The sequence below is a fragment of the Macaca thibetana genome, chromosome 3 (assembly GCF_024542745.1).
Source record: "Macaca thibetana thibetana isolate TM-01 chromosome 3, ASM2454274v1, whole genome shotgun sequence".
In the NCBI taxonomy this organism is placed as follows: Eukaryota; Metazoa; Chordata; class Mammalia; order Primates; family Cercopithecidae; genus Macaca; species Macaca thibetana.
The window spans coordinates 182,604,503-182,626,876 of NC_065580.1; the positions used below are offsets into that span (position 1 = coordinate 182,604,503).

The window sequence follows — 22,374 nt, forward strand, 5'->3', positions numbered from 1 at the left end:
TTACTAAAGCATGCATAGAACAATTTCAGCATAAATAATTCATGTTGAGAAGACCTAAGCTAATGAAGCTCAAAATGCCAGGGGTGGAAGGCTTAGTTTAATAGAAACAGGTGAGGTGATAACTGCATGGAGTCATAGCATTTTGAAGTTAGAAGTGGCTTTTGTAGCTAGTCCACAATCCTATTATTACCAAGAAAGGGAATCACAGTGAATTTCCATCACTTCCTCAGGGACACAGATGGTCAGCAGCATACCTATTTTGTTAAATTTCTATTTTATTTTGATCTTTTTCTTGTAGAAAAAAAAAAAGCATATATTTAAGGAAAAAATATTTTTGACCTGTCCAATGTAATGTCTTACAGACTAAATACAAACATGAGTGTTACATTGTACCTAAACTTCCTAAATCATGTAATTTCTGATATTCTGTATGTAACAGTTATCTCTTTTCTTAGATCTAAATGAAGATGATTTTCTAAGTAACAACATACATACTCATCAAGGAAAAACTCTACAAGGAACTTCCTATCAGGTAATGTGAATAATCAGCATTTACGTGTTTTGGGAAAATCGTCTTGTTACTCAGCTCTGTAATATATTAGACATAGTGGACAATATATACACAGCCTTGTAGCTATTTTGTATTTAGTTATTATAGGGTTGTCTTGTAACTGATATGCTTATGTCCCTGTGAACTGAAATATAAATGAAAAAAATTCGATGATGACAAGATAATAAACTACTTTGATTTTGCAAAACATCATATTGTACAGCCTTTTGATAAGTAACTCTGGGAATATTAAATTAATATACTGGGATGTTCTCTGTCAAGACCTATGCTAAACACTTATATAAAAACATAAACTGTGAGTCCTGACCAATCCCTTTCAAAATTGCATTAATTAGCCCAGGAGTTTGGACAATTAAAACTGTCTGAATGTTTGGCCTCACTAACAATCGTAACGTAACATTAATCAATAGCCAAATACTTGCTCTTCGCCCTGTAAAAAGAGAGGATATATGAGTCAACAAGGCCAATTCAGGCATCGGACTGACTTTTGATATTTTTTCTGACAGCCATGAGGTTCTCTTTAATCATTCTGATAGTTTCATTAGAAATTTAGAACTGAACTTCTTTGGTGCAGTAGATAGAAGGTACATAGCATATGAATTGTAAAGTGTTGATTTGGTGAGTAAGGGGGGCTCACATTCCTAAATCCAGCCTGATTCCTGAGGCTATTGGAGACCCTCCAATAAATTGGATGGTAGGTTGTGATTTTGATCCACTACAGTTTCTGCTGGCTGCTCTGATGCTACCAGAGTGATAGGCCTATGCTACAAGACGTGGTAACACATTGCCCGAGTACTGTCTCCCAGTGGGTTCTCCCACAGTGCATGGATGAGAGCTCTGATATCAGACAGAGCTCACTTTGAATCTTGCTTTGACTGTTAGTAGCTATGTGGCATTGTGCAATTTACTTAGACTCTCTCTGCCTTGGTTTTTATTATCTGTAAAATACATCTATAAAAAATATCTCAGAACTTTCATGGGATTCAGTGAGACATGTCATTAAAACACTGTAGTTCTATGTCTGATAGTTAAGACATACTTTTAAAAATTCATTTGTTGTCATTGCTCCTCCTCTTTTCTCCCCTTCTCCCTCACCCTCCTTCTCCTCTTACTCTTTCAAGGACTTAATGAGACTTGCACAAGCACAGCTGGAAGATTATCTCTGAAACAAGCAGTCTCATTTTCCTAAATTCAGATGAGACCTCAGATATAATATCTAAGTGAAGCTTTGTCTGATAGCCAGGAGAAAAATAACAGCTGGTTTACTGAAATAGCTCCCTAGGCATGCCTTGTGCCAAGAGAAATCCTTCTGTAGGTTTTTAGTAGAAAAATAGACCCGTTTCTTGGAAAGAAGAAAGTAACATAGAAAGTTCTTTGAAGAAAATGGTTAAAGATAAATCTTTACCCTAAGAACAATTCTTCTGAAGGTTAAAATTGGCCAAGAAATGGTGCTTCCAAATGGTAACCATTCAATTGTGCCATGTAGTGTATCACTAAAAACCGAAGGAATTCATACCTAGTGGCAGACAAGCAGGAGCCATCTAATCTAAAAATCCTCATTTGGGAGGAGGCACTGGTCTTATCTAAATTTTATTCACAGTAGACATTCAATTGAATTTAACTAAGAAACACTTATCTATATGACAGAATAGTTTAACAAGGAGTATTATGCAAAATATTAATGTATTAACTCCTTGTGACTGAGGAGAAGGAGATGCAATTTATCTGTTGAAAGATGGGGAAGACAGTGAACCACTGTCAAATGGAGAAGCTGGTGTGAGTAGCAAAGTGGCTTGTCAGTGGGCATAAGAGTGGACTATGGCATGAAATTTGGCCTTCCATCAGTGAACAAATGACTATCAGATAAGTGTTTTTCCAAGCCTACCTGGGAACTGTCTGTATCAGACTCAACGGGAGTATTACTTAAAAAGGCAGACTTTTGGTGCCATATTCCTGTTCACCTGGATCGTCATGACTGGAGCCTAGGAAGTGGTATTTTTATGTGACAATGTTCACTACATAAACCATGAAACTCTTGAATTCAAGAGAGTTGGTGAGTGTCTTAGTCCATTTTGTGTTGCAATAATACAACACAAAATAAAGAAACAATAATAAACACAAAATAAAGAAATACCTAAGACCGGGTAGTTTATAAAGAAAAAGGTTTATTTGGGCTGCAATTATGGTGGCTGAAAATTTGAAGATTGGGCATCTGCATTTGGTGAAGGTCTCAGGCTGCTTCCACTCATGGCTGAAGGTGAAGGGGGCCCAGAGATTCCATGGCAAAAGAGGAAGCAAGGCAGGGGGAGGTACGTGCCAAGCTCTTTGAAACAACCGGCTCTCACAAGAACTAACAGAGTGAGAACTCACCATTGAGGGAGAACATTAATCTATTGTAGAGGGATCCAGCCCCATAACCCAAACACCTGCCATTAGGCCCCATGTATTAGTCCGCTCTCACAACGCTGTGAAGAAATACCCAAGGCCGGGTAATTTATAAAGGAAAGAGTTTTAATTGACACAGTTCCCCATTGCTGGGGAGGCCTCAGGAAACTTACAACCATGGTGGAAGGCAAAGGAGAAGAAGGCACCTTCTTCACAGGGTGGCAGGACAAAGTGAGTGCGAGCAGGGGCAATGCCAGATGCTTATAAAACCATCAGATCCCGTGAGAGTCACTCATTATTATGAGAGGAGCATGGGGGAAACTGCCTCCATGATCCAGTTACCTCCACCTGATCCCGCCCTTGCATGTGGGAATTACAGGGATTACAATTCAAGATGAAAGTTTTTGTGAGAACACAATGAAACCATATCACCCCACATCCAATATTGAGGGTCAAATTTCAACATGAAGTTTGGAGACAACAAACGTCCAAATTATAGCCATGAATATGTGTTCACAGATGGGATATCTCATGATTTTAACTCTATAAACCCAAACTTGGTTTAGTTATGGTCTTAGATGACAACAGCCTCCTGGAAAAAGTGAAGTTGATTTTTGTTCCCTATTATGGAGGTGATATAAATTCATTGTAGAATTTCTTAAAACTATGTATAAATAGAAACAGTTAAAACACTGAACAGTATCCTAGTGTAAATATTTTCCTATGATCATTTCCTGAATATTAGTAACATGGGATAAAGTTTGTAGAATGTAAAACATTTTATAGTTATAATTATCATTTGACTATGCATGCAAAATATATTTCAGACACTAAAAATGATCAGAATTAAATATTTAATTCCTAATCAGAATGTACTTAAGCAAGCATGTTTCCTTCATGTTCTCAAAATAGAAGAGAAGATCTCAGGCATGGAAGAAGTTACAAAGAATCAGATAGCAGGGGCAAGAGAAGGAGTTCAGGGAATGCTTTCTCCAGTACCCACTTTGCCCCATGTACATTTCTGCATAGATAGCCTGGGATAAACTTCCTGGAGAACCAGGCTTATGGAATAGAGCTGGAAGCAAATTAGTCTGCTTAGCACTGTGATCATACCAACCATAAAGAACATCTTGTGAAAACTTGACTCCCAGCATTTATTTTTGCATTCTTGTACTTGTTTGTTCTTCTCTGGCAGCATTCAGTTGATGGCTCAAACCTTTTGTAGCATATTAAAAGGGGAATAAAATATGCAGTAATACAGACTTTGGGCTAATATATTTTCAAAAGTGTTGCATGCCTCATTTCTCACGTAAATTCCTAGGTTGCATTCAGCCTTCAGAGTATCATTCATATTCATGATAGAAAAGAGAGATAATATTTATTACCTTCAGTGCTGGTGATATTAAGCGCTGTCCAGCATCCCTGCCCAGGACTGAACCAAAACATTTTCTTTCTGAGCTCCTTCACTGAGAAAAAGTGTTGCTAATTGAATTAATTAACCCATTTCAATCAATTTCTTTCTTCATGTCTTTCACTATGGAGACTGCAATTTTCAGCATTTGAATTCTCAGCCTACCCGGTAGTTAGGGGTGGTCATGGAATCCAGTTCTGGCCAATGAAATACAGTCAGAAATTCCTGAGGAGGACTTTCTTTTTCTGGGAAATAAAAAATAAGACAGAGTCTTATAAGGACAAAGCTTTGTTTTTTGCTCTCTTTCCTGCCTGGAGCTGGATGTAATACCTGGTAAATCAGCAGCTGTCTTCCAGCCGTGAGGCAAAGGCAGACATGAAAGACAGTGGAGCAGGCACATGCAAAGAGCCTGATTCACTGAGGATATCCTTGAGAAGCTGCACCCAGGTTGGAAACTCTATGTCTGCACTTCTATTTTACAGAAACATAAGCCCCATACTTGTTTAAGCAACCACTGTTGGTTATTCTCTTCCTCAAAGCTGAGTACATTCCTGATACCTTATTTTTAAAACAGTCACTTTTGCTAATGCTGAACTCTGCTCTATGTAAGCAATCAGACAAAACTTTGTCCACAGTTAAACAGTGTCTAGACTCACCTCTTATTGCACAAACTAGACTAGTCTCCTTCAGCTCTCATGTAGTGTAAACAGCATTTAGAGTTAGTCATTTAATCCTTAAGATGAAAATTGGATTACTAACAAATAAAATATTAGCTATACACATCCCATTGGCTATATACAGAATTAAAACTATATCCAACATAGCACACAATTTTTGGGAAATGCACGTAGAATGGACAAAACGAGACCAATTTTTCATGAGCTTAACCGAGGTCACAACACTGGGTCACTGGATAAATAATTTAAGGTCATATATTAACAAGCAGGAGAGACAGGTCTTTCACTAGGTTTTATCAGACAGATTTGAGGCAGTTCTAAACAAAAGTGTGAACAATCTAAAAGGTAGAAAACAAACAAACAAAAAGAGTTCAAAATGACAGTGTCAACCAAATGATAGTCTATGTATGAAGTGACTATATTATGATGAAATAATGATATTGTGTCTTGATCAATGTTTCTTATTTCAAGCACTTTCTTATCCATTGTATGACTTTTAACTATCGTATTACATATCTATTGATGCATAACAAATTACTTTAAAATTTAGGGGCTTAAAACAAACAAAAAAAATTTTTCATAGTCCCTGTGGGTCAGGAGTTGGGAAGTGGTATAGCTGGGCATTTCTAGCTTAGAGTCTCTCATGTGTTTATAATCGCAGGTGGTTAGTGTCTCTCAAGGTGTTATCTGAAGGCTTGACTGGGGCTGAAAGGTTTGTTGCTAACTCCCTCTCATGGCTGTAGGCAGGTGACCTCAGTTTTTTGATGGGAGTTGACTGCAGGGATAGGTCCCTTGCCACTTTGGTCTATCCATGAGGCTAAGTGTCTTCATAGAATGTCATTTGGTTTCCCCAGAGTGAGCATCTAAGACACAGAACAAGAAGAGGCCACAATTCCTTTTAAGACCTAATTTCAGAAGTTAAACATCATTACTTCCATTTTATTCTGTGTGTTAGAAGCAACTCACTAAATCCAGCTCACACTAAGGGTGGGGGGGCAGTATTATGATCCACCTTCTGAAGACCTCTTCTGTAAAAGAATTTGTGAGCATATTTTAAAACCATTAGAACTCTACTAGTTTGAGGTTATAGATGGAGAAGTTTCCTGCTTCCAAAGGGCAAGATTATAACTTATTTTGCAGGTAGAAAGAATATAGGGCTGTATTTTGTTATCTTGAAAAAAAAAAATCTAATCTCCTCTCTTTAACAGAAAATGACTTTCAAGAGTGGCTTCTGTTGGTATTAAAGAAACATAGGATGTTAACATGGAATCCAAATCTCTTGTTTCTGGTGAAATAAAATTAAGATCATATTGGATTTTCTCATTTTCTTATCCAAAGTTATACTGCATTTATGATAAGTATACTTTCACTTTTAAAAAAAAGAGTTTAAGCAACTCTACATTTAACTTTTATTTTAAAAAGAGGAAATACTTGATTCTAACAAATGATTTTTATGAATGAACTCCACATATGTATGGGTGTTTTCTTTTTGGATTGCCCTAAAAGGTTGAGAGGACTTATTTGGTATTCCTTAGCATCATTCTCACTCATTTTTAAAAAGGAATTTTGCAACCCAGAAAATGGCTAGTAAATGCACTCTTATCTACTGTGTCAAGCCCTGGGTACTAGGTAGCATCCTTAAAATGTAACAAACCTGAACATATGGGCCCAGTCCTTTAAGAATCCGCAGGCTACACACTGTGGCAAAAATAAAATCCAACCACTTGGCACTTGTTTCAGTCACTTCAGCTACTTTGTCAGTTTTCTGCTTCAAAACTCTTGTTTTTTGGCTGTATTTTATGAGCTAGAACTCCAGAATTCTGCTGGGGTTTAGACTTTATGGAAACCAAACTTGCCTTACCTTTATATGAGTAAAAACACTGGACTTTAAACTTGCTGCTTAAACTCTCTGTGCTTCAATTTCCAGATGTGTAAAATAGTGATAATAAAACTTCTTGTGATTGTCATAAATATTTAAATAAAGGAGCATACTCCCTCAAGATGTTTAATGAATATTCATATTGCCCTGTCTCTACATTCTTCTTAATCTCATTGCAGACTCCCCTCAGAATAAAATTTGAAATCACTTTGTCTTAGTTCTTGCAGGCAGCTATAGCAAAGTACCTTAGGCTGGATAATTTGTAAACAACAGAAATGTATTTCTCACAGCTCTAGAGGCTGAAAAGTCCAAGACAAGGCACCAGCTGATTCAGTGTCTGCTTCAAAAAGGGAGCAAGGCAACTCCCCTCAACCTCTTCTATAAGGGCTCTAATTCCGTTCATGAGGGCAAAAACGTTATGGCTTAGTTACTTCCCCAAAAGTCCCACCCCTTGATACTATCTGATATAATTTGGATAAGTGTTCCTGCCCAAATTCCTGTTGAATTGTGATTCCCAGTGTTGGAGGTGGGGCCTGGTAGGAGGTGATTAGATCATGGGATTGGATTTCTCATGAATGGTTTAGCATTACCCTATTGGTGCTGTTTTCATGATAATAAGTGAGTTCTCATGAGAGCTGTTGTTTAAAAGTGTGTAGCATCTCCCCCTTCATTCTTTTGCTCTTGCTCCTGACACGTAAGAATGTCTGCTCCCCCTTTGCCTTCCACGGTGACTGGAGGCTTCCTGAGGCCTCCCCCAAGGCAGAAGCCACTATGTTTCTTGTACAGCCTGTAGAACTGTGTGCAAATTCAACTTCTTTTCTTTGTAAATTACCCAGTCTTAGGTATTTATTTTTTTTATTTTTTTTATTTTTATTTTTTTGAGACAGAGTCTCGCTCTGTCACCCAGGCTGGAGTGCAGTGGCCGGATCTCAGCTCACTGCAAGCTCCGCCTCCCGGGTTTAGCCATTCTCCTGGCTCAGCCTCCCGAGTAGCTGGGACTACCGGCGCCCGCCACTTCGCCCGGCTAGTTTTTTGTATTTTTTAGTAGAGACGGGGTTTCACCGTGTTAGCCAGGATGGTCTCGATCTCCTGACCTCGTGATCCGCCCGTCTCGGCCTCCCAAAGTGCTGGGATTACAGGCTTGAGCCACCGCGCCCGGCCTTCTTAGGTATTTCTTTACAGCAATGTGAAAATGGACAAATACACTATCACTTTGCGTATTACATTCCAGTATATGAATTTGGGAGCAACACAAATGTTCAGACCACAGCACCCTTTTATTACCTTTTATAGACTCCATCAAATGCCCTTTGCTGCAGTCCTGAAGTGCCCTAGGTAGAAATTGTTTGATATCAGGTACATAAAGTTTTCAAAAGGAGTAGAAGCTGAGAGTAAGAAGGTTACACTGACAGGCGCCAAATGTAATAAAAGATATCCCACACTATAACTTGAGATATTACTCCAAATGTATATTTGGTTTGAGTTTAAACTCAATCAGCGTTTCTAAAACAGATGCCCATTATATACTTAATGTAGAGCACTAAGAAATTACAGTGGGCTGTTTCACAAAACTTTCCTGATCCCCTCTTTCCACCAACTCTTCTAAATGTGAGATCATGGATTGGGATTGCCCTATGTGAGGGCTGAGGAGTGAATCTAATACACATAGACACATACACATATCACACACACATATATGGATATATAATGTGTGTATACTGTATATACCTACACATATTCCATATTTGTCTATATATGTGTATATATGCAGATGAAGTCACTGATGAAACATTAATCAGTGTACTTTGATAACAAGATAATTATTTCTAATTAAGACAATGAATCCTTTCCCAATTAGTTTGGTAGCTTTGTGGAGTTTTGTTTTGTTTTGTTTTTTAAAGAATGTTAACATTAGTTGTCTCTTTTTCCTTTTCTAATTTCGAAGGTGACCACTGAATGCTGGAGTCCATTTCATTATCAAAGACAAGCTGAACCTACTGTTGATGAAATGGTGAGACTTTTCTTCCCTGATATAACTATTGAAGTGGATTTCCCATCTCTTTTCCAATCATGTTAATGCCACAAGCACTGTTTTCTATGGTTCTTTATTACATTTGTTTTCAGCTGCCACATAGAAGACTCTCTAAAGAATATAAAAAGAGACTTGTCCTTATTGAGTGGTTTTCTGAACTGGAAGGACCATAAAGCATTTCCTTTAAAGAAGGATATGTAGTTATATAAAAAATTTTCCATAAAATTTAGCAACTTTTCCAGAGATAGGAAAAAATTTATAATGTTAAAAAGCATTATCTTCTGGTTTGGGGGAAATAGGTGCTATCTCATGTTTCTGAGAGAAGTGTACATCATTGTAGCATTGCTAAAAAAAAGAGAGAACTTGGAAACAGTATGAGTGTGTGATAACAGGAAATCAGTTAATTAATTGGATTATAGTCCATCGAATGAAATATAATAAAACCGTTTTTTAAAAAGTCTCTCTGTGTGCCAGCAGTCCCTTATGATATTAAAATCACATCAACTGCCTTCTTTTCCTTGTTCAGATATTGCTAAACAGAGGTTCATGGAAAGGACATGGTTTAGAAGGTCTGGCAAATTTCCAGGATATTCACGTACATCGCCAAGTATTATAGCATTATTGATATGAAACAACTATAAGTCCTATTTGTAGTTCTTGTTCTAGATGGTTTCGGAACACGACAAGCTAATGTTTGCAACTTATTTGACTATTGTTTCCCAAAATGTAATCGTAATTTTGTGACAAATAACTACTCTTGGTAAATCATCTTTCTTTATGTAGGTATGAATATGAGAGGTTTTTTTTTTTTTTTTTTTTTTTTTTTTTTTTGAGGCGGAGTTTCACTCTTGTTGCCCAGGCTGGAGTGCAATGGCACCATCTCGGCTCACCGCAACCTCCGCCTCCCAGGTTCAAGCAATTCTCCTGCCTCAGCCTCCCTAGTAGCTGGGATTATAAGCATGTGCCACCAGGCCCAGCTAATTTTGTATTTTTAGTAGAGACGGGGTTTCCCATGTTGGTCAGGCCGGTCTCGAACTCCCGACCTCAGGTGATCCACCCGCCTCGGCCTCCCAAAGTGCTGGGATTACAGGCTTGAGCCACTGCGCCCGGCCGAATACAAAAGTTTTGATATCTTTATAGCTCTCATTCCCCCAATATTAGTAACATGTTATTAACATCTAAGTTTTTATAATAGTTTTCTTTTCAACTATTTTTTTTTCTTTTTGTCTAAGAGATGTCTAAATTGTGCCAGGTAGGCGGAAGAGGTGACGGAAAGTTGTGATTTAAGTATTACTTCTGTTCCCTAAAAAAGATTTATTGAGCTCTGCCCTTGCTATTTCGCATGCTATCTAAGTTCTTAATGACTAGTTAAATGTCAAAGAGCTGTGGGAAACAAACAAATGAACCTCAGTCAATACAAAAAGGACTTTCAGATGAAAATAAAGCTATACATTTGGGAGGATTATGAAATGCCTTAATTAGAAACACAAGCAAGAGAACTGGATGGCAGGAATTGGATCTACCACCGACTGTGCTCTTAGGCCTCTAAACTCATATTTCTGCATTTCCGTTTCCACATTTTTAAAGTAAAATGTTGGACTAGAGAATATTTCTTCAGACTCTGATCATCTGTGATTAACAGTAGGTCATTCCCACTTTTTCCTTGATATTTTTTCTAAGGCACAAGAATTTATGTAAAGTAACAAAAGAAGACACTTATCTAGTCAAATGTCCCCAAGGACATGTGAGGAACAATGAATTCCTATGATCCAATCCTTCAATTTAAAGATGAAGGGCTGAAGTGCAGAGAGGTGAAGTGGCTCACTCAAGTTCACATGGCTAGTCACAGAGCAGATTTTCAAAGCAGAACAATCATTCGTCCGCACACAAGGGCAGGTTCTTACTCTAGGTTTTCTTAACATTTCTTGTGGATTTGAAATTATAAATACTAGATAAAAACTTTTTTTTTTTACTGTGTAATTTTCCATCCATAGCTCGTCTTCTTGCTAAGAATCCAATAGATACTTAATAAAAATTAATTTGCATACTGGCTCTTAAATTTCCTATTGTTCATAAATTTCGGTCAGCTAGGAGGTATACCCAAAAAGAGAAATGTTCTTATGAGTAGTTCTAGAAACTTCTTCAAAATTTCAGAGCAGAGGATATTACACAGGAAGTAAGAAAGATGTGGCTTCTGTGGCCTTTTCTCTTAAATCAACACAACCCCCATTTGCAACTCTGGTTTGTGTAATCCTGGCAACTCCCAGCTAGCTTGGCAGTGTGTCCACATTCAAAGACTGACCCTCAGCTATAGGTCAGTGAGCAAAAAGCAGTCTTGGCTTCCCCTGCCGAAGTGGAGAAATGGCCGTGACGTTGCGACTTCATTACACTATGGAAAATTGGGCCTGTGTGGCTTCTGAAAGACTCATTTCTGTTTTTACTGTGTTCTCAGAGGGCACATTATTCCAAGACCAGACTTACACATGTCAAAATCTGCTTGAGAGGAAGGAGGAGCTAGAATATTATATTAGGACTTGAAAGGGTTTTAGTGTTTATATAGTAGAATTAGACTATTACATAAATGGCGTTGTTAGACATCCTAAATTATACTGCTTAGCTTCTTAAATACCTGCTAATCCTCTAGCCAAGCACATTTCTCCTCCCTATTCCCACCTTATGCAATCTTTCCTGTGAATAATCATTGAATTTTATTTGTAGTTCTCATATGACACACATCAACTTTTTCCTCAAGATGTATTTTTGGCCAGCTGTTCAGATTGAATATATTCATTGATGATACTGACTCTAAGAAGTGATATGTGTGAAACAGTACTAGAACCCCAAAGAGATCACCTTGCAGTGAGGGGGACAGGAACAGAAACAGATGACTATTTTTCTTAGTATTCATGTTAAGCAATGTGCATCACAGGCAGACACAACGTTTCATTCTTCTTTGCACCTCCCATAGATTAGGTCCTCAGTAATAAATTAGGTCCTCATGTGATAAACGAATAAATAAATGTCTTATAAGCCTTCTAGGAGAATATATTTGATTTTGTTAACTAATTCATTCAGTTACTCATCTATTCGATGACCTAAAATTTTGCCTAGCTTTATTGTAAGTGCTTAGCCAATCTTAGTTTAAGTTCAGTTTCTATCACTGAAAAATAATAATTTTTAAAATTACAATGATATATGAATATCCAATGTCAACATGGCAATTTTCCCACCAACTGTAATTATTTCTTCAATCAATATTTCATTTGCATAAGTAAATTATCTTAAATCATCTTTTAAATTAATTGTAGTTCCAAGAAAGCAATAAAATAAACCTCTGAAGTGAAATGTATTTGTTTTCATGTGTTTGCATTGATCAATTCTAGTTCATAATCCCATTGGTTTTATTATTGTCCATTGAGTTTCTAAATATTTATTGATCATTGTGACCTTAAAAATTATCTTTTTAGAATATTTTTTAGGTCATGAATAGAGACTAGTCACTTTTATATAGAAGACAATGAAGATATAGATTTAGGAGTTTAATAATTCAACATTTAAAACCTCTTCTTTATTTTGTTTTTAACATGAAAGTAGCTCTCTTCTTCCTGTCTCTAGGCACCTTCCCTTTCAAGTGGCTAAGAACAAATTCTCCGTAGAAAAACTGAGTACTTCTGTCCTTCTTAGCAAGGATAGATTGGATTATTGAAATCTGCCTTCTAAATACATTTTGTAGTTTATAGAATTTCTTCCTACATGTGATGGCTCACGCCTGTAATCCCAGCACTTTGGGAGGCTGAAGCAGGAGGATTGGTTAAGGCCAGGAGTCCAAGACAAGCCTGGGCAACATAGTGAGGCCTCATCTCTACAAAAAATAAAGTAAAATAAATTACTGGGCATGATGGTGCGTGCCTGTAGTCTCAGCACTTTGGGAGGCTGAGATGGGAGGATCACTAGAGCTCAGGAGTTCAAGGCTACAGTGAGCTTTTATCGTGCAAATGCACACCAGCTTCCAGCCTGGTGGACAGAGCAAGACCAACACCCGTGTCTTAAAAAAAAAAAAAAAAAAAATTTCTCCCAATTATGCTAATTACAGAACTAACACATCTTCATTGTAGAAAACTAAGAAGAGTAGAGTATATAAAGAAAGAAAAAGGCCATATATAGTGGTATTTATACTTTTTATACAAATTTACATTCTGGTTTTTCACTTAATACATGTGAGCATTAAAAAATTTCTAAGCCCTGTGCGTACACTGGCACAGTTTTAATAATGAAACAACGAGTCATAAGACCAGGAAACTTAGAGAAAACTGTCAATATAATACATATGAAACTACTTGAAGTTTTAGTTTCCATTATAGCTTTCTTTAAAGTTAAACCAAAATATCAATTTTTAAAAATCTCCATTTCTCCTGTTGAAGAAATTATATGAAATAGACATCAAGTTATTAGGATTTGTTATTTGAATACTTGTTAAATATGACACTAGAGAGGAAAATTTTTCTAAATCAGAAATTAAGAAGAAAAGTAAGAACAAAGTGTTTTCTGTTTTGTTTTGTTTTGTTTTTTGCTTCGTTCAAGTCTGACATGTTATTCAGCTACCTTTTCATTAGTGGAGTGAAGAGGACATAATTCAGACAGATATGCAATCTGGGTTTGGTTAGTCTCCATAAGTCTAAATTTTCCTTCTGTAAAAGGAAGTGATAAAATCAGGAGAGATTTAAAAGCTTTAAATGCCTTTCCAGCAAATATGTGTAGGTATATACATACATACACACACATATATTTATATATTTCCATCTTAATTATGTATATTTAAGAGGATAGGCCCATAAATCTGAAAGTGTCTACCTGATACTTATCCTCTGTTTTGGAAAGTCATATTTAACCTCCAAATAAATTCCCTGAATTTGGTTGGTCTTAATTTCACTGTCAATACTAGATAACTAGTAATTATGCTGGCATTTAAAGATCTTGTAAGAAAGAACATTGGATTAAAAGTCAGAATATTTTATTTCCATCCCAACTCTATTATTAATAAATTATCTTTCCTTGAGTAAGCCACTTAACTTCTCTGAGTTTTCTCATTTTTTATATACTCTGGTAGACTAGATGTCTAATAATTTCCATCCCAACTCATAAAATATGATTGTAGAACTAATCCAGTTCAATAATTCAGTGATGCTATCTTCTAAAAATTATTATTTAATATTAATATTCAAGCGAAGTGTCAGAAAATGAGATATATTTAACCAAGTACTTCTAACAAAATTTTTATATTATTTAAGGAAGCGTGAGCAAAATGAACTAAAAGATATTTCTATTTTTGACATAAATATATGAAATATATAGTATATACATGTTAAATATATACATATGAAAAATTACATTTACATTCACATATAATTACCAGTTCGATGGAAATTTACATCTTTCAAAGCCGACTCTAAATTAGAAAGACAAAAGTGAAAAGAAAATCAATTAGAGACTTGACAGTAGTATCAATGAAAGAAAATTCAACTAGATTGGTAACAACAGAGATGGAGAAAAAGAAACATTCAAGATACATTAGGCCAAACTCTTAGTTATGGAATGTGCACTTGGTGGATGAAGACGGCCTTCACTGAGTTGAAGAAGATGGGATGAGCATCATATTCGGAGCATAGGTCTAGAGGTCAGTTCTGATTGTGCTTAAAAATTGTTTTAAATACATAGCTGGATATGTGAGTCTGAAGCTCTGCAGAGAGGCCTGGGGAAAGAAAGAAATTGGGAGTCATTAGCACATAAGTGGTATTAAAAGTGGTGTGTATGCATGCATGTACATGAGAAGAGAAAGATGGTGATATCAGATAAAAGGCCAGGGTTAATCCTTAAGTAATTTCAAAATTTAATTTCAAGAAAAGGAAGGTGTCAGCATATAGGAGTTATAGAGGAAAGGGCCAAAAAAAGTAAAAGGAAAATCAGAGGAACACGGTGTCACAGAAGGCAAGAAAAGAGAGTGTTTCCAGAAGGTCACTGTGGTCGACATTGCTGAATGTCAAGTAGTAAAGGAGTTTAAGAATGGCTCATTAGATCAAAAGGACAATTTAAAGGGAATGGTAAGATGAAAGCTGATAGATGAGATAGATTAAAAGGATGAGAAGTTAATAGAATTACAGAAAGCGTACATAGTTAACGTTTTTGAGACAAATGCCTAGGATAGAAAAAGTGGTAAAGAAAAAGATGGTGAAGTAAAGATGAATGACATAAGGCACATTTGAATGCTATTGGGAAGAGTCCACTGAAATGGAAAATCAAAATTCAATAGAGAGAGAGGAACAAAACTGTAAACCAAGTTGTGTCATCCTCTGATTAGATATTCCATATTCTTCAATCTGCTCTACAGAAGCCTCCTGGAAGGATCTCTGTTATTCTCTGGGCTCATCTCTTGGTACTCTTTCTTTCTTTCCCTTCATGGGCACGTACTAAGCATTCTTCCAGGGATTCCAGCTTTAGAACCTTTGCAAACTGTATTGTGTTCCAAGACTTCTCTTCTCTCTGCTATTTGCCTGGCTGACTTTTTCTCTTATTTAAGTCTCAGGGGAAGTATTCTTTCTGACCAACTGCTGAATTCTAAACCCTCTCTAAATCTTCACATATCTGGTTCCTTCTCATCATTCAGGCCTCAGCTTTAGTATCTTCAGTGAAGTTCCTCCTGATCAGTAAATTAATAAACCCTCCTTTTGCATCCTCACTCAATCACCCTGTTAATTATTAATATAGCATTTCTTATGTCACATTCTTATGTTTATATACTTGTTTATATGTTTATCACCCATCACCTCCCTCTAGAATTAGACTTGATAAAAACAGTGATCTCATATTACTTCCTCTATGCCATATCCCCAGAATGTGAGAGAGTGCTTGGCATATAGTAGGTGCTCAACAAAAGTTTATCAATTTGTTGAATGCTAGGTTTAATTTATGGGTCAATCTTCTTAGAACACATTTAGAATTTAAAAGTCATGTTACTGTAAAACATAATCACATTCAGTACAAATATGTAGGTAATAGATAAGAGAAATGAGATAGTGTTATCATTTGAAAAATATTTTAGAGGATTTCTTTTTTTTTCTTTCTTTTTTTGAAATGGAGTCTCACTCTGTCGCCCAGGCTGGAGTTCAGTGGTGCAATGTCGGCTCACTGCAATCTCTGCTTCCCGGGTTCATGCAATTCTCCTGCCTCAGACTCCCAAGTAGCTGGGATTACAGGTGCATGCCACCACACCCAGCTAATTTTTGTGTTTTTAGTAGAGACGGGGTTTCACCATGTTGGCCAGGATGGTCTTGATCTCCTGACCCTGTGATCCACCCACCTCAGCCTCCCAAAGTACTGGGATTACAGGCATGAGTCATCGCACCTGGCTGTATTTTTAATCTGAATACATTTTCTTTTTCATACATAGTTTTAATGATTCTATATCTTTTATAATAATATTACCTCTAAATTTCATCCCTTGAAGTACCTATTAACAAGAGGAGGTTGTCCAGACATACTTTGCTATTAGAAAGTAAAGAGTCTAGTATCAAAAATGTACTATGGATACTCCATTGTGTACATAAAACATGTATAAAATTAGGATTGTATTTACATTCAGTACATATTTATTAAGCCATGTACAATCTAGACACACAAGATTTAAAAAAATAAATAAAATGCAGTAGACTAATGTCTAGTAACTCAAAGTGAATAAAGATACAAAAAATAACAATATCATGATTTTAAAGGGCTATAATAGAGTGTGAACAAAATAATGAAAGGTCAGTTTATTTTAAAACCTCTAGGCCATGAGATCTTACTTATCTGAATTCAGATACCTTCCAAATGCTTTAGTTCCTCTTGGGGGAAAATCATTTATACAAAATTCCGTTTCCCTGGTATACAATACCTTTCTCCACATTAAAGCCTTTTTCACAAAGGGAAAAGAGAAGGTGATTTTTGTTGCCAGTGTTTCAGTGGAACAATTAAGCTTTGGCCGTAACAAGAAGTTGACATAAGAGTAGAAGCACAGCAAAGAAAAAATGGTTGTGCAATGTCATCTTATTATTTCTGAAAGGGTCTAAAGAGTAGAAAATAGCCTTTCCTAAGTTGTAAAGCGTCTATAAAACCAAGTAACTCAGAAAGCACTAAAAGAAACACTGAGAAATAATACAAAAAAGTAAGCAATAGAAATTGTGTTGAACAGAGCACGGCCTTTGGAAAGACAGGGAAGATTCTGCGTTTCTAAGCATATCTCATCACAGTCCTTTCTAAAAGATTAAAATGATTTCAATATTTTCCCATTTATTTAACGCAAAAAGGTATGGCTTCCTCTGACAAAAACGTCACATTTCCTACGTAAGTGCTATTTTGCAGAGACAGAGCAACAAGTTTATGCTGGTTGTTCAAAGTCTATCATAAAGACCAAAGATAACAGCTGAGTGTAAGGATTTGAAATGTTTCATGCTGGATATTCTTTACTTCCAAACATTTATTTGGGCTTATAGTCTCTTTCAAAGGCTTGGAAAGCATTATTATAAATGTCTCATTCAAACACTAATGAGGAGGCAATATTCACCTTTTGAAAATTGCAGTGTCTTTGTAGATGTTATTTATCAGCTGTTCAATGGAAAGAATGAGACAAAAGCAGGTGGAGAAATATTTCTGAGTAGAACTTTCTGGATGAAAAAGTATTCCTATATGTATTACATCACATCTAGTGAATTCAACAAAGCACAATGATTTTATCAACTCATGTAAAACTTAGCACACAAAGAGTTAATTTCCAAAGTATTTTGAAATCCTTAAGAGGAACTATCCTTAAGATAATAAGTAAAAGCTATATAAGTACAAATTCAACCGTAAACTAGTGGGAAACATTCCTGAATCTTTTTAAAGAAAACAAGAGTCATTAATGCAATGTTAATTATATTTTATCCATATTTTGTCACAATAAACAAGTGACACATATACTAAAACATAATGTGGTATGCTGTGGCTATCTTTTGTTTCACTTAGTGCATATCTTCTACAAAGTAAGAGGCTATTTTTTTTTTAAAGTATGTTATCTGAAAAATTTTCATACTTGAAACAAATGCTGTTTGCCCACAAATTTCCAAAAAGAAAATGAAGACAATTTACCTTCTTCTTTATCTAATATTAGCAGGTAGACTTTGCATACTATCGGTCTATTCCAACACTAGCAAATAGCAACTTTGAACCTCTTGTTCCATCTATATTACACTGCAAAGATCTTGTTTTTTTCCACTGTTTCACAGTGGGCAGGAGTGAGTCATTTATAGATATTTCTGAATTCAATCCATTTTGCTGTATTTTGAAGTAAAAAAAAATTGGTAAAACCACTCTGCTTTAGTATGACTGGACAGTTGTAACGTATTTCACAATTTTGAACCCAAAAAATGTGGTGTGCTTTCAAGTTATTGCTTAAATGGACTCAGGCTTCAGGTTTTAAGGTCATATTATTAATTTTTCCACATTTATGATCTCAACATATTTTATATTTAATCTTTTGTGCAGAATAATTTGTCTTTACCTTGAGCTGTGTTTGTACTAGGCCATAAAATCGGGTGGTGACCCTGTGGAATCAATGGGGACATTAAAGCGGCTACAGAAACTGGTTTGGACTAAGAAAGCCAGAGTGCAGAGTCTGGATGAGGTGAAGCCGACATTAATAAACCTCCGTAAGTAAGAACTCAATAAGCTGTTACAATTCCTTTGAGGGAGAACTAAGGAAGCATATATTAATGAAGCCCATTTTGATAAGGTCTTAAGATAATCATTAAACATTGAGGATTGTTTTTATTGCCAAGTTATTTTGAAACAGACATCCCCATCTATTCCTGAATTTTACCCTGTATTTATGCCCCACCCCATTTCTCCTTCCCTTCAAGACCAGGCTCTGAGACAGAGTGAGAGCAAGAGGCTCAGCAGTGTCCACCGTTCCCATTCTTTGGCCATAGAAAACCATATATTTGAATTTCGACGTAAGCATAGCAAATTAGTGTGTCCATGGCATGCAACTTTGATTTTCATTTATTTATTTATAATGGTATGTCTTAATTAATCAAACTCTTTTTAAAATACTCATTAAACATTTGGATTTAAAGGGATTCCATGACATAGAGCAATTGACTCTGGGTGATATATATTTCTATTTTCTGTAACTGTTTTCTATATTACTAGAAATTTCATCAGAGTCTTTGCCACATTGTGTAAATATAGATCTCACAAATGAACTTTATAGTATTACAGATATGCCTTTTTTTTTGGTTTTGTCGTTCTTGCTTTTTAAAAACTATTTCACTATGAGACACACTGCGTGCATAAATCTCATGGCAGATTGGTATTAAAATAGACAATTTCAGAATGCCAGTAGGATTTCAGTCCATATCCACTGAGATTTCATTCTTTTATGTAAGGCATATAATTGTATTTGTTTCCTTATAATTCTTTATTATACACATGACCTTAAAATTAAACATATTTAATAATAGAAACATAAAGGTGCATTTAAAAAAAAATTGTATTTTTTTCTCAAATATCTTTCAGCATATTATTTGTATGTGGCCTCCATTCATTCCAGTGAGATAGACTTTAATCAATAGTTATGGTTTCAAACATGTCAGAAAAATGAGACTTTTATAAAACAAAAAATTTTGTATAGCAAAATAACTTACTTTTTAAATAAATGCTGCTGTAAATAATTTTGTAAAATTGAATGACTTCTTGGTTTATCCAGTGCGCTTCATTTATTTCTCTCATAGAAAGGGAAGAATTATAATCATAGTTTTTAACCCATTTCTTTGTCATTCAGAAGATGAAGATGACACATTGATTTCTTGTTTGAAATTAACCAAGTCCCAAGAAAAGAAAGTGAGTAGTGTTAGCACAAGGAGGAAGGAAGAAATGGAGATCAGATTGGATACTCTTTCTGCATCACTGGGCAGATCTAGCACTTTAAATGACTGCAAGTTGGAAGATAAATTAGCTTGGTATGAAGGTGAAGCTTACATGTGGCATCAGTGGAAGCCTTTTCCTGAAAACCCTCTCTGGACATGTGTTGATTTCCAAATAGCACAAGTTGGACCCTGGGGCCACTGCTCCTCTTGTATTCGCCACACAAGTCTCAAGTCTTCCTGCTCAGATATGGATCTTCTACATTCATGGGTAAGTTTGCAAGCTACGGAAATGTGTCATCTTATCTGGGGTTTTGTACTGTCGGGAAAGAAACAGATAGCAAAAGTGCTAATCAGTCAAATTTATCAGTGTCAGAAAAGTTACCAGAGCAAAAGTTGTCTTTTCAAAAAACAACCAAACTCTTGTGACTTTTTCCCATGTTAACATTTCAGATATTCATTTGTGCACAAATTAATGACTGCATAAAATGTTTCCAGGGATTTCTTTTTGATTGAAGGAAGACTTTGTGTGTTGACTGAGATCAAGAAAACGTGAAGTGAATTGTCTAAATTATTGCAATTATAATGAAATTTCACTGAAAAATAATAGCTAATTTTAATGAGCATTTTCTTTGAGCCTGCCATTTTCCTAAGCATTTTGTATGTATTATCTGATTTAAGTCTCACATCAACTCTATAAGGTAAGGACTTACGTTATGAAATATTACCTTAAGAAATATTATTTCCGGCCAGGTGCAGTGGCTCACGCCTGTAATCCCAGCACTTTGGGAGGCCAAGGCGGGCGGATCATGAGGTCAGGAGATCGAGACCATCCTGGCTAACACGGTAAAACCCCGTCTCTACTAAAAATACAAAAAAAAAAAAAAAAAATTAGCCAGGCATGGTGGCGGGCACCTGTAGTCCCAGCTACTCGGGAGGCTGAGGCAGGAGAATGGCGTGAACCTGGGAGGTGGAGCTTGCAGTGAGCCGAGATTGCGCCACTGCACTCCAGCCTGGGTGACAGAGTGAGACTCCGTCTCAAAGAAAAAGAAAAGAAATATTATTTCCCTTCATTTTACAGTTGAGAAAATGGAGGCATAAAAAGTTAGCAACAGGTGCAAAGTCAGACAGCTAACAGGAGGTAGAGCCAAGACCTACGACCTAGGTCTTGCTTTTAGCTAGAGATCCTGCTTTTAGCTACTGCATGAGAGTGTTTTCCATACACTAGGGCAGACTCTAAGCCTATTATATGATACATGAGAAACAGTATGCTTTCTGGAGTCAAACAAATTTGGATTTGGATTCTGGCTGTGCTACCTTTTTTTTGGCTTGGATAAGTTATTTAAACCTTTTAATCTTAATATTCTTAACTAAAAAATGGAAATAGTCAAGAAGCTAAAGTCAAATATTATAAATCTTCTAGTACTTAAGAGTGGTACTTTTTTTTTTTTCAATTTCATTGTAAATTGCTCAAGGCATGTTTTATAACTTTATTTCGCTACAGCTCCTGGTCATGTGTGTTTTCAGTGAATGAATGGGACACTTTTGTGTATCCAGGTAGCCTACTCTACCATTTTCCTCAAAGAATCAGTCTCTTCTTAGACAGAGGCTACATTTTATAACATATTAGAGGTCTCTGAAAAGGCATATTTTCTCTCGGAACTTTTTTTACCTTTTAAGATTTGTGCATTAAATCTCCAAAGACTAGAACCAAAGTAACTTGTGTTTGAAGTATCATGGTAAATATAACAGGTGTCTGATAACAGACTTAGAACTGATGAAACTGACCAATACTAATCATTTCTAAATATCTCTCCTTCTTGTTTTTATATTTTTAATTTTTTTATTGTGCTTTAAGTTCTAAGGTACATGTGCACAACGTGTAGGTTTGTTACATATGTATACATGTGCCATGTTGATGTGCTGCACCCATTAACTCGTCATTTACATTAGGTATATCTCCTAATGCTATCCCTCCCCCTACCCCACGACAGGCCCGGGTGTGTGATGTTCCCCCTCCTGTGTCCAAGTGTTCTCATTGTTCAATTCCCACCTATGAGTGAGAACATGCAGTGTCTGGTTTTCTGTTCTTGCGATAGTTTGCTGAGAATGATGGTTTCCAGCTGCATCCATGTCTTTAGTCTTCATCTTCTTTTCTGGGACTGCTGCACTTTGCAGGTTTTCTCATAGAGTAGCTTCTTGGAGAGTAGCCGATAATATAATTAGGGCATGCTTCTGATGACTCCTTCTGACAGCTTCAGAAGCAGGATCAAGGCTGACGGCTCCTTGGCAAGTGGCTAAGCTGTCGTATGGGCATCTGAACACAAATAGAGTTTCCTTCAAGAATAAAATCTGGACTCCCTATCTTGGCATTTCTGGATTTCATCAGTCTGGGCTCAATCTAATTTTTCAGTCTTGTCTGTGTACTACCCCCACCTTATTGATTTCCTGTGCCGAACTGCCAAACTGAATGATTTGCTATTCC

At 36.3% G+C, this 22,374-nt stretch overlaps 1 protein-coding gene across 2 annotated transcripts in view; it reads left to right on the forward strand.

Annotated features, from left to right (window-relative positions):
- SAMSN1 (SAM domain, SH3 domain and nuclear localization signals 1) overlaps window positions 1-22,374 on the forward strand; it is a 176,375-nt gene that overhangs the window by 56,666 nt on the left and 97,335 nt on the right. Inside the window, exons 6-9 of one of the 2 annotated variants that reach the window (XM_050782360.1) lie at window positions 456-532; window positions 8,869-8,934; window positions 18,548-18,674; window positions 19,808-20,160. In XM_050782360.1, the coding sequence (XP_050638317.1) occupies window positions 456-532; window positions 8,869-8,934; window positions 18,548-18,674; window positions 19,808-20,160 (623 nt within the window). Of the gene's footprint in view, window positions 1-455; window positions 533-8,868; window positions 8,935-10,635; window positions 12,301-18,547; window positions 18,675-19,807; window positions 20,161-22,374 lie in introns of those variants that run through there. The other variant, XM_050782363.1, reaches the window with a different exon arrangement.